Source organism: Pempheris klunzingeri, chromosome 17 (genome assembly GCF_042242105.1).
Source record: "Pempheris klunzingeri isolate RE-2024b chromosome 17, fPemKlu1.hap1, whole genome shotgun sequence".
Taxonomy (NCBI): Eukaryota; Metazoa; Chordata; class Actinopteri; order Acropomatiformes; family Pempheridae; genus Pempheris; species Pempheris klunzingeri.
The window spans coordinates 23,223,779-23,237,098 of record NC_092028.1 but is presented as its reverse complement, the minus strand read 5'-3'; the positions used below and the strand labels follow the sequence as shown (position 1 = coordinate 23,237,098).

Below are 13,320 nucleotides of genomic sequence, written 5' to 3'. Positions count from 1 at the left end.
GTGTGTGTGTGTCACTCAGGGTGGGAATCACTTTGACCAGTATGAAGAGGGCCAGTTGGAGCTGGAGCAGGCGTCCCTGGACAAGCCCATCGAATCGGTAAGGCTGCATCCATCATTCCGCACCATTGGACCAGCTGTGAGAGTGGATGATTGGTCCAGGGAGAAATAAGACCCACACCTTTTTTGTTTTTTTACTTCATACTGTCCATGTAGATGCATCCAGTGTTTTCTTGAACACACTCGCCACCTAACCTGTAGAATCACTTGTCTCATGTCCATTAATACCCTTTAAGTCCCTCCCACTTCCCATGTCCTCTGCCTACTCCATTTCCTGTGTGACAGTTAAAATGATGATGATGTATAAGCTAGATGTTCCTGTTTTATGTAGAGCTTACAGATAAAACGTTTGCTTTTTTCTATCAGTCTCCCATTAGTCATTATTAGTCATCTTAGCACTGTGAGATGAGATGACTCTGAAAGCGTGGAGAGGATAAAGCACTGCCGTCACCGCCTGCCTTCCAAAGTGAAGAAATTCTCTATTTGACCAGATAAATCACTGCTTCGAGTGCGGATGCTATTTGGAGCCCCGCAGCTCTAATTTAACTATTAAACCACTGTGATTATCAATTAAACTCTCCTAAACAAGAGCAGAATACACACGTGTTGCCAGGCAGATTTGGATCCAACAACAGCCCGATTAGCTCAGATTTTATAATTACATGCCTGATTATTTTTGCAGTGGCTCAGATTTGTTGTTTAAAAGCAGGCAGTGCTTATTCCACTCCATTTAGCAAACAAGAGAGCGCACATTAGATGGTGTGAATGGCTACATTTGTGTTTGAGTGAGTGTGTTTCTGTGTAGCTTTAGAATTTATGTATTAGTGTGTTAGTGTTTGTCTATAGGACAGTTATCTTATTGTACACAACTTGGGGTGTTCGACATTTCTCTCCTGCAGCGAATTGGCCCCTATTAGCTAAGCAGCAATGACCCGGTTTGTATTTGCACGCTCTGCTTTCTTACTCCTATCTTTAGGGTCCTTGTAACGCTTCTCTGACTGTCTCTCTCTCTTTCTCTCTGTCTGTTTCACTGCTGTCACACTCTACATCTATTCTCTGTCTACCTCTCTCGCTCCCTCCCTACTACACAGTGATTCGGTGTACAGTACCCTCTGTCATTCTGTGCTGGCATGGTGCTTGTGCAACTGGGACTGCATTTTTTGCTGAAGAGGCACAGAGATAATAGCGCAGGCAGCTCTCTTCTTTCTGTCTTTCCCGCTCTCTCCATCCCCCCCCTCCCGTCTCTGAAGCACAGTGGTGAGCAGGCCCAAACTCCTCTTACCTTCACAGTGCCGGGTCACCTCTCCTCAGCGTTGTGGATGTGCTCTGTGAGCCAATCAGATGGCATCAGCAACCAGACATTAAGCCAAATCATGGTGTAGGCATGTAACTTTTTTTGTTTAGTTTCTTTTAACAGCTGATTTAATCATTAAAAGCTTAAAATAAAATTAAAACATGTTTTTGTTTAAATATTGACATAATTATTTAGCAGCCCAAGTTAATTAGATATTTGAATCATGAAGAAACACACAAAAAAAATTGTAGTATCATAAATAAAATGATATAGCAACCGAAATAATAGCTTGCTAAGAAAAACATTAAACACACATATTTCTATTTAAAGAACAGTTTAAATTAGGTTAAACCACAGACTGTATAAAAGAAGTGGAGATGTCTCCTGTTGGTTTGTGGACGCCGTTTTGAAGCCTTTAGTTTGGCTCTACGGGCGTCGCCATCTTGGTTTTCTGGAGCCAGAAGTGAAGACCTCCTCTGATTGGTTAGTGAGCAGGTAGCACCGCCCTAAAGCACTCCCCCCCCCCCTTTTTCCTGTTGTATTTTCCTCTAAATGGGACCATAATTTACTAAATGAACATCCTGCTGTGCTGAAGAAGACTGTAAACTAGAGACTGAGAGCAGAAACTCATCAGGAAAATGTTCACTGAGCTGATAAATCAGGAGAGAAGTCGGCTCGTTTTCTCATTGACTTCCATCCGATCAGACTCCTGTTTGGAGCCAGTGGAGTCGCCCCCTGCTGGACACTAGAGAGGAAGCAGGTTTAAGGCTTCACTGTTCAGACTTCTTTATACAGTCTGTGGACTAAACACAAAAAAAACCATTTCTGTAGCAATGAAAAGAGCTGCAGGCTGGAAATTCATGTTCCCAGGCCTCAGTCTTGTTAAGCAGCATCAGGAGAAAGTTCAGCCGTCCTTTTTGATATTTATATATCCTGCTCGAAAGGAAAAACATTTACATATGTTGTTTTTGTATTTCTCACACTGTGTGATCGTATTTGTAGCCAGAACATTTGTTTTCCACAGGCAGAATCCAGTGAATCAAGATTATTAAAATTTTATGTTACGCACTTTCTCACAGGCACACAAACGCCCCACTGTGTGTGTGTGTGTGTGTGTGTGTGTGTGTGTGTGTGTGTGTGTGTGTGTGTGTGTGTGTGTGTGTGTGTGTGTGTGTGTGTGTGTGTGTGTGTGTGTGTGTGTGTGTGTGTGTGTGTGTGTGTGTGTGTGTGTGTGTGTGTGTGTGTGTGTGTGTGTGTGGTGGTGGGGGGAGAAAACAAAGGGAGGGAGGTGGCCTGCTCACCAGGCTTGAGTGGCTCTTTTGCTCCTGCGCTATTATCTGAGGAGGGGCGCTGAGGGCCGCGCTGCAGCATCACGCCATCCTTCTCGCATCACGTGTGGGAAAATAACGGCCACATCAGACGTGCCGTCAGCTGTCACTTAGTCACCTGTAGGAATACCTCACACACCTGGCGTGTTGTCTCCGGTGGCAGACTTTCTATCCACAGGCAAGTAACCACGAAAGTTTGCCACCAGTTAAAAGTGAATTTAATTGGAGAGGATTTGGTGACACCTGTCGTGACATTAGGTGTGTTTTCATAGTAGAAAGAAAGACAAAATGTTCTAACATGCCAGTAAAATGGCCTCACAGCATCCAAAATACCTCATGAGGAATTTATCTACGCCTGCTGACGCTGCGTTCACATGGATTTAGGCAAACGGCAGGCGGACAAAACAAAAAAAAATGGTGTGACATAATGATGCTGATGTGCAGATTACAAGGAAGGTAATAAAATAAGTTAAATTATTGTATATGCTGCATTATGTAAGTGATAATGCCCAATGAGGTGTCTATTAATTAAATTAAAGCCATAACTGTTTCCCCGTTAACACCTGAGGGTCTGACTAATACCTGGAACAGTCATCGCCACCCCATTAGGTTCTTATGCCGTGGAAAAGTTGTTCCCTCCTCCAGTAAAGAGGACGGATCATAGATACGACAGGAGATATTTCTAGTCCACTCAGCTCATAGATCCCTTTGGCTCAGCTGTTAGCAACAAAGCTAACGTTATGCTAGCAAGATTCAACGGAAATAACACTGTGAATGGCCGACGGTCAGTAAATATATTGTCACAGTGCGTTTAACAACAAGTCTAGCTGTTACAAATCAATATGAAGATTTGAACAGACGTGTGAATGTCAGTGTGTAACGTTACTGTAGCCTGAAGCAGCGAGCTGAATGTCAATTGATCGTCTTCACCTACAGTCTTTCAGTCACAGGCTCTCCCCTGTGAACGGGCATCATTAATGTTTAAATAGATATTTAAATCCAGTTTGAATGAATCCATGTGAACACAGCTGTAGCTTAAAACTAGATCGACAGCACACTTAAATCGATCGATAACTAAAGCGTGACATTAAATATTAAACCACGTAGACGAACACGCAGCAGTCAGGTCCACAGGTCTGTCGCTGCCTCCGCAGGCCGAACCACTGAGGTGGTGGTCGTGTTGCGTCTGGGAGCTGATGGTGACTGCTTCGGCCCAGCTCCTCGGAGCCCCTCCCCTGCCACTTATTGTGTGTGATCAATAGGCAGCTAGAGGTCTGTGGTACTTTATTGGGATCTTTTTTCTCTTTCTGTCTTCCCCCTTTGGTCTTTGTTCTTTCTCTCTAACGTTGTTTTTGCATTGCATGTGTTAACTTGGTAGCATTCAGTACTATTTTCTCTCAAAACTCTTGTCCTAATCACTACTACAGTTTTCCTCTCCAAACTCATCCCGCCCCCTCCAACCTCCCTCTCCTCCCCTCACCTGACCCTGTCCCAGAGCGATATGCAGCGGGCAGCCTCAGAGCCACAGAAACCACACAAACGCACCACAAATCTGGGGAACACATGTTCACAGGAAAGATACTGTTTCTGGATGTTTCTGTTAATCCACGTTTTTGAGTCGTGCAGTTAAAGTAGAACAGGACAGAAAAGGGACGTTTTTAGGCCTTTTTTGCATGATGGCACAGCTGTCACACAGCTGTTGTCACTGTCAGACATCTGTCACCTATTCGGTTGGAAGAGCAACACAAGGAAAAGGTCAAACTGAACCTTTAAAAAAAAAAATCCACGACCCACGTTTTTACAACACCCTAAGCCCTTGTTTTAGCACCAGTCTTTACCCCGAGAGCAGCGGGTTCAAGGCCGTCGCCGAGTAAGAGTGGGGTTAAAAAACTAAGCTACATAAACTTCAAACTAGGTGAGATTGTGAGAGTTACTATCTTTGTTTAGGGATGTTCAAACTGAAGTGTTTTTAATTTAACATGTTGATAAACTTCCATTTGTTGAATCGGGCCCTCAGAGTTATGAGGTAAGTATTTTTAAATTGTTATATTTAAACATTCCTGTTAATTGGACTCTGCTTCTGTCATTTCCCCCATCAATCACTTAGTTAATGAAATCTTTAAAGGTCCCATATTCTGCTCTGTGTCTAGTTCATGCTTACTAGAACAGGATTTAATGTTAAAGAAAAAACACATTAGTTTTCTCATAGCAGACGCTTCGGTCTCACCTTTGACATGTTCATGTTACCAGGAGCTGGTGTTAGGGAGGAAAAACAACAGTGGCGGACAGCGAGGTGGATTCAGGAGGTTTTCAGTGGGGCCTGCTGAGGGGCTGGAGGAGGTCACATGATCAACAGATCTCCTTATGACATCGTAAAGGGAGCCAAATCTAAACGACGTGTTTTCACACACATTTACTCAAAGATAGAGCAGGAGAGAAGGAGAGAGGACGGCCTTTTGTCGTAGTCTGAGGCTCCCTCGGCACACGTTCATGTTGAAAAGACACTTAAAAAGGCGTAATATGGGACCTTTAAATGCCGTCATGTTCAACCCTCTGTTCGAGTCGCTTGGTTCGCTGAGACGGTTGTTTTCCAGTCAGTCACACCTCCAGAAGCTGAGACTGAGCAGGAATGTGCAGAGGAGCTGCAAGAGTTTATGAGGAGCAGCAGACACCGTCCACCACCAGCACTTACTAAAAAAAAAATTAGGGTCACGAGGGAGGATGACGAATAGCTGCAGCAGCCCACTTTTTTTTGCCAGACAGCTCCCTCAAGGTCCAGCTTTCTTTTCAGATCAGCGGTCATTCAAGGTTTGAATTAATTTGGGTTTAGTCTCTTGCATGTGGGTTAATGTTCCTGTCCTGTGTTGGTAAACTGAACCAGAGCAATTTATCACACGCAGACGCACAAACACACCAACGCACATAAAATGGCTGCATGGTCGGGAGCAGAGAGATTCCTAAACACTCTGAGGTCTGTAGGTGGAGCCCCCTGCATATCTCTTCCCTTCCCCATATCTTTTGCCATGCACTGTGCCGACGACCGCACAGTGCACGCCTCTAAAACCCCCTCCTGTAGATCTCTTTTTTGTTTGGATAACATTTTCTATTTTTCTTTCTCCTGTATTAACAGTCAGTTGGTGGATTTATTGACATGCCTACCTTTTCTGTTTGTATACAGTATTATGTTTGTTTAAAAAGCAGAGAGAGATTTGCATTTTTTAAGAACTAGAGAAGCTAGCAGAATTGCAGTTGAAAGCGTTTGGCCGGTTTCTTACGTTGTGTCACGTGTGACTGTTTTTTTGACAGCCCAGTATTTTAAAGCCAGGTTCGTATGGAAATGCTTTCACTCCACTTGCACTGCTGTTGGACTCGCCGTCGTTGCTTTCATCCGTCTGTCTGTCTATTCTTTTGGTGCACTCATCTGATGTTCAACACACAGTCTGCGCCTCATCTCCGCCCTCTAACCTTTGCTGAGCCCATTTTGAACTAATCTCTTTATTAGTGTCAGCAGCTGCGACTGGTGCCTCATCCAACCTGCCCTTCTTGTTTTATATTGTTTTAAATCTCACTCATACAAAAGAGAACTGGTACGGGGAAACGCCTCTGATTTAAGGTAGGGCTTATGCTCTCCAAGAGGTTTACATGTCATTGTGCAGCCCTTCATGAGACTTATCTGCCTTTTATGTAATGAAAAATAAACAAATAAGCTAACGGGGAGGCCGCGCAAGAGTATTTCTCCAGCGGCGAGTTTAGGGTGCTTTTTTATTTTTTCCTCCTCGCTCCAAGCCTCATAGGCTGGCTAATCCTTAAATCAATATAAGTGTTCATGTGTAGAGTCTTCTCCCGCTGTAATGCTGCAGTGAGGGACAGAAGCATACCCAATGTCGGCCGGAGGGGAGGCGTTCACTGCAGCAAATTCTGCAGTGTTTTCCCACACAATGAAGTCAGGGGACATGTTGTCCACCAGGGAGGAGGCAGCACGCTCTTATCAGCCACATCGCTGCTAAGTCTGTGCTTCTAACAGGCACGTCCAGGCAGGGGCACGTTATAAACAGTGATAGCATTAATGTTAATGTGTGCTTTTAATGTCCTGATTGTGATACAGGCTGCAGCTCACAGCTCATACGTCCATGAAATGGAGGGAAAAATACCAGACGCTAACAGAAACAGGAAGTGGATCAGCTCAGCCTCTCTTCTGGGTATTAGAGTTCAACATCAGCCAGATGTTTTTGGATTTATTTAATCTATTCATCGTGATGGTGAAGTATCAATTCATAGCTTTTATAACCTTTTTTACCTTCTAGGAACATTAAATAGGGCAAAGGGAGGCAACAGTTTGCTCTGAAACAGTGGTCGTCTAAAAGGATTAATGGCAAATGTTTCCCAAATGAGACCTTGCGGGCGGAGATGCAGTGTGTGCTGTGTGTGTGACTACCACCCCCCCCTCCACATGCACTAACCCATTCAAACCCAGCTCACCTCCACCACCCTAGAAACTCACCTCCACCATGGCTCAGCCTGCTCTGTTTTGCCCCATTCCTCCCCCACCACCTCTCTTGTCCCGACAACCTCTTTGCCAAAGAGAACTAATCGAGCCCTGTTGAGCCATCACCTTCCTCTCTGTGCCTGATCCACCTGACACTAACACAGCTGGAGTTTTGTTAACCCGCCCTCCACAGCCCAGCCCGCCCCCACCCCTCTGTATGTGTACCATATTCACAGTGCGCTACTAACACCGACGATCCTTTTTGTTAAAGTTACTTAACAAAAAGCTGCATGCTGTTTTGTTCCAACCCCTTCACTTTCTGTTTGTGAAAGTTGATGTCAATCTCTTTGTGATTATAAATATCCTTTTTGTTTGGTTTGTATGTTTTTTTTTTTTTGTTTTTTTGGTAGAATGCAGCACTCTGGTGAATGTTAGACAAGCTTGGAATAGTTATAATCACAACAGAAAAACACTACTTATTAAGAAACCTCATTGTTTCCTGTTTATTTGTGCTTGAGGATGTACTGTAGTGTGTAGTGGTGGGACGGTCTTGCATTTCACTTAATGTTTTTTGTTTTCTTGCTGACCCATACTAGTGATATAACGGTCTCAGACATGCACATTTGGTCCCACAGTGTGCTAGCAATTCCCGTTGTGCATGTTCTCGCACTCCTCTCGAGCCTCTTTGATTCATTACCAGTCGTCTGGTTTTTGTCCACACTTTTGCACTCTCTCATAGCAGTCATCAGTATTAACAGAAAAGCAGAACATGAAGACTTTAACGTGGATTTCCTCACTGCAGCTGCACACTTTTGGGCTCCACTGTCAAAAACAGCTTATAAAGCCACTTTAAGCTTATATATGCTAGCTTAAACCACCTCACAGGATGTTTTTTTTTATACTTTATGAATACTAATGATGTCTATGAGAATGATACGCAGGATACATTTGTGTCTAATAATAGTATTGGGACCAGGCCGCCGGTAAGAGACCAGAGATGCTGGAGGTGTGCAAAACATGCACAATAGCTGTTTCTAGTACATCTAATGGGGCTACATGCACACAATGTCTCCCTCTCTTCACCTGCACACCCACATGTCCCCTCACACGTGCATACTCTGTCCACCCTGGGCCTTGTAATGGTAATCCAAGGCCCACCAGCTCCACTTCTGTCTCTTCCTCTTGCTCTGTATTTTTTTGTGACAGCTGCATATGTTTTCATGGTGCTCCCCTTTGTCATGGTTACAGAATCACAGCAAGCTTGGAGTTTCTGGTCTTTGTTTTTGTTAATGCAAGATTTCCATACCTGTTCTGTGTCACTTTTCTTTGTGTACTAAGATCTTGCTCTGTAGTGGTTCATATATGTATGCGTGTGATACATATATTGCCCTCTCCTTCCTCCTCCTCCTCCTCCTCCTCCTCCTCCTCCTCCTCCTCCTCTTAACTTCTCAGTTAGTGGATGTGACTTGATGTGTCATCTTTATCATCCAAAATGATAAAAAAAAAAAAAAAAATAGAAATGCTCATGCCCAATTTCTCTACCTTTTTATATTAAAAAAAGGTTTTTAAACTGCACTCCTACTGTAGGAGGGTGTGCTGTAGTTTACAGGCTACACATAGCCTCATGTATTCATCATAGTGGAGAAGCTGCCCTTCCTCTCAGTCTCCCACCCTCTTCCTCCCCACCCCAACCGCCCTTACCACTCCCTGTGCTGGAAGACACTGATGTTACACGCTGTAGGTGATGTGGATGACGATAATGATGATGGTGATGGTGGTGGTGGTTGTGCTGATGATGATAGCGTGATCTGAGTCTATTTTTTTAGTTTTTTGTTTTTTTTTAGTTTTAGTTTATTTTGTTTGTTTTTTGATCAGTGCCCACAGGTAAAAGCTCCTCTTATTATTGGAATATTTTTGGTTTTTTTCTCCTCTCTTCTCTCTGCTAGGATAACATCGGGCACCGGCTGCTTCAGAAACATGGCTGGAAGTTGGGACAAGGCCTCGGCAAAACCATGCAGGGTAAGAACTCCCTCTTCTGTACACCTGTGTTCAATGTGTGCTGGTGGCACTGAGCCTCCACCCTCTGTCATCTTCTCTCCCCACATATTTCCGGGAATTTTATTTTTTTTTTGTATCAGCAAATTTTCTTTTCTCTCCATATTCTCTGATCTCCTCCTTTGTGTCTGTTGCTGGGTAAAATTGACTTTTATTTAAAAAAACAAACAAAAAAAACGTCATTCCCATTGTTCCTGTAGCTCTTATGCTGCCGTTTATCTTACAGCAATTCAGATTAAAGTGGGCTTTTCCCCTTCATGGTTGAATTAGATGCAGTTTTGTTCAGATGTTGTTTTCAGCCAACCAGCTTCGGGGGAAAAAATGGTGTTATGGATTTATGGATTGCTGATGTGCCGGCACGTAACTCTTGCACCTTCTCCAGATCCTGCTGGTCAGCCCACATTGCCAGGTTTATGTCTTGGATTCTCTTTTGAATCACAGGCGTCTGTTTTCCTCTTGGTCAGCGATGCAGAAGTGATAGCGAAGAGCATGTGGTTTACTCTGGAAAAACACAAACCAGCCAACATGTCAGTGAGAGCTCTATCTAACACGGCTGCCTCTTTGCAGGAATGTAAAACACTTGAATTCACAAAGAAGACTTTTCTCGGCCTTGTCTGGGCCAGCTGTATTCGTAATTAAAGTTCAGGCCCCTGTGGCAGTGAAATTGGACGCGGTCCAGAACCAAGGTGCACTAGACAGTCTGGATCTGAGAGCCTGTTTGGATGACGTCTTTGTGTTTCCGCTAGACTCGCAACGTCGGCCTGAATCTTTAAACTCTTTTGAGCATCTGTGTGAACTAGAAGTTTCCTCTTTTATTTAGAAGATGGAGGATTGTGGTCGGAGTGAAGTGAAAGCTTGTACCACAAACACGCTCTGCAGACTGAATTAATCCTGCAGCAGGTAGAAAACTTTCAGCTAGAGAGCTGCATTAGAGGGGTTTACTTTCTGGGGACAACTGTAATTAGATGGCCTAGTTGATATTGAGTTGCTGTAAGAGGGAGCAGGCTGAACAGAGCTGAGTTTGTGGGTTGGTCTTGGTGAGCGGCAGCGCCTCATTAGCTCGACCCTGCTGTGCTCACAGGCTCATTGGCTCAGAGGCGGTGGTGCAGAGCCCTGGCATGTTTCCTGTCTCTTCGCCCTCCTTCCTCTCCTCATCCGTATCTTTACTCCATCTTTCTTGATTCGCTCTCCGAAGCCTCACCCTTTCCTCCGCTTTCTCCAAAGAGGATGATGCATAGCGTTGAGTGATGTCATCCCTGGCAGGCTAATGAGTCCTCGCAGCTCGACTATGAGCGGTGCTAATTCCTGGCATTTCGTCTTGTCTGCCTTCTCCACTGTGTTCTTTTCTGTCCTCTCTGTCCGTACCATTTTTAAACCTCAGATCTACCTCCATAACTCTCACGCCCGTCCACTTCATTTCTCTCTGTTGCTCAGTTGCAGCTCTCGCTCAACTCCATTACTCTCTCTGTAAGCCGAGCAGTAGCACGTGTTCAGCATCAGCATTTTAATGAGAAACACACAACTCACTCAGCAAAAATGAGTCTCCAGCACACGCCCAAAAGCCTACAACCTATTAAGCCTTGAACATGAACATTTAGGGGCCTGTGCGGAGCAAACAGAGTCCATTTGTAGGCAGCATAGTTGGATTGTTTAAGTCAGTGTGCAATTGTCTGACAGCAGACACAGAAAAGCTTGTTTACGAGAACTCCTGAAATGTGCGCTTGAGTATTTTGAAATAAAGTAGTGTGAACTGATTTGCCCAGCAGAGAGGAAGAAGAAGGAATGTATCCCCTTTTCTACAGTTTTGGTGTTTAAATGGTGACTTATAAGTAGTCCTACAGACAGACATCACTGTGAACGGCTGGTATCTTGTAATAACTCACATGGTTTCGTGTCTGATTGAGGACCCGCGGCGTGCTGTGCTCTGACATTTAGATGTTAAAACATTGATTGTGTGCTCTGGTGAGCCTCCAGAGACACGTAGGTCGTGTCGTGGCTGCCCGAGCGCCTCCTGTTCATGCACATATATGGCTTTGGGTCCCGCGTCACCTCGTAGGTATTCACAGCTCGGCGGCGGCCAGGGACCCGAGCAGACCGGGAGGCTGCTTCACTCTGGGCAGGCCGACAAGCATGAGCAGTAATTTGTGGCCTTGAACAGCTGAATATCAATACATTTGATGTGATAAGGATGTGTGGAGGAGAGAACAAGTTTCAGGGGCTGACTGTGCTCTTGTTTTTGCCGCTGGCACCGCTGATGTGTGGTTATGTAAGCATCCCGCTTTGTGGGCAGACGAGACTGCGGCAGAGTGTGTCCAGTTGTTGTGTAGGAATTAATGGCCCAGTGTTGCTGCAGCCCACTGTCTCTGTTCAGATTTGCTGCGCTCAGGAGTAGGCGCGCCACAGCCTCGCATCTCATTGAAGTCTGCTGCTGGATAATCATTGTAATCTTCCTCTCTTTTCCTGTCCTCCTTGCCAGAAGAGAAGGTTTTTGAATTTTTAAGTGAAAGCATTGTGTCCCCTTTTTTAAGTTTTCCACTGTATTGACTTTGTTCTTATTCTTCTTTTGTCCCTTTTGCCCCTTTTTAGGTAAGGTTTGTTGGATCCCCTCTGTATGTCTGTGTGTGTGTGGGTGTGTTTTCTTTCTCCCACTCTGCAGTTGACCTCAATGTAACACCCCTTTTACAGTGTACCGTAGGCTAATGGCCTCTGTCAGCTTCCTCCTCTTTGCTTCATAATCACTAAACCTTTATTACAATCTGCACAAGTGTAAAGTGCTTCGATTTGAACAAAGGACAAAAATCCATTTGAGAATCAAGATAGATTTAGGAAGCCATGATTCCATCACATCCCTTAGAATCATCATGTCCACGTATGTTAGAGTTTTTTGTTTGTTTTCCTCTTTGAGTTTCCGTTGCTGCTGTCGGGTATCTGATTGGCTGTAACCACGGCTCAGACTTTGAATGGCTTGCAGAGTAGACGAGTTTCCCCCCCTCTGCTTGTTTGCCTGTTTCTACCTCCAAACCTGTGAAACTTGTGTGTATGCGTGTGGTTGTTATGTGGGACTGAGACGTGTGTGTGTGTGTGTGTGTGTGTGTGTGTGTGTGTGTGTGTGAGTGTGTCTGTTACTGACCGGGCCATAGAGTCAACTTACAGGGAAAACCTCACCACCCTTCTACACCCCGAATGTCTCTGTCCCCACGGTTACACGCTCCCGTCCTCCCCCTGTTTCTTTGCCCCTCCTGCACAGCATGTTTGTCCCAGGGGTGCACACCTGCCTGCAACAAACTGTCACACTCACCTGGGGCTTTAAGCAGTGTTGGAGGTAACACACACACACAGCTGCTACTTTCACAGTGCAGAGTGACACATAAGGCTCCAGACGGGTGCACAGGTCACATCTTTTAGAGTAAAATTGCTGCAGAATAGCAAAGCAGTACCCGCTCTAAGCACTGCTCAAAGCCTCGCCGGCTCTTTCCTCAGGTACATTCATGTGTGTGTCATGTGTTCACTCATTTCGGGGTTAAGCACATCCCAAAACAAGCTTGCTGAGCTGCAGGCTAGCGAGGAAGCGAAAGAATCTCAGGGAGATTTGCTAACTGGGCTGACAAGCGTCTGCGAGGCAAAAAGCTCAAAGGGGGAAAATGGTGGTCGTCCCTAGAGGCATCTATCACCGCGGACCAAGGCACAATCATTTCCCTGTGTTACACACCTGAAAAGTAGACGCTACTTTTGATTTTCCACTTTTTACCTTTACCTGTCGGAGGTAAAATGCCATCAGACTCAGCTGTGTTTTTAATCTTTCCCTCTCCGGGTGCAGCAGGGCTCCAGGCTGTGACCAGTTAGCTGCACAATGCCGCCATTTTGGAGACGGTGCTACTAGATTTTACAACTAGGAGCCTCGATGCCACTTGCAAATATCCATTTTCATTAATTCATGAGATTTTAGCTTCCATAACACGTCTTCTTTCAGGCTAGTGGGTAGAAAACATCCAGAATAGACATTTTAGTGCTTATTTTTCTACAGGTTATCTATCTAGCTTATCTCTTTTTTCCACACTCTGAGCCAGAACACTCTGAACTCTCCAGTTTTATTCCTCTCT

General features: G+C 44.8%; 2 protein-coding genes across 5 annotated transcripts in view; one reads left to right on the top strand and one right to left on the bottom strand.

Annotated features, from left to right (window-relative positions):
- The window catches only part of gosr2 (golgi SNAP receptor complex member 2), a 184,419-nt gene that overhangs the window by 45,143 nt on the left and 125,956 nt on the right, over nt 1–13,320 (bottom strand). The window lies entirely within an intron of this gene.
- gpatch8 (G patch domain containing 8) overlaps nt 1–13,320 on the top strand; it is a 31,003-nt gene that overhangs the window by 4,968 nt on the left and 12,715 nt on the right. The window contains exons 1-3 of one of the 3 annotated variants that reach the window (XM_070848269.1): nt 23–97; nt 5,986–6,004; nt 9,112–9,184. In XM_070848269.1, coding sequence (XP_070704370.1) covers nt 9,178–9,184 — 7 coding nt within the window. In that variant the 5' untranslated portion in view covers nt 23–97; nt 5,986–6,004; nt 9,112–9,177. Of the gene's footprint in view, nt 1–19; nt 98–5,985; nt 6,005–7,556; nt 9,185–13,320 lie in introns of those variants that run through there. The other 2 variants (XM_070848268.1, XM_070848270.1) reach the window with 2 other exon arrangements.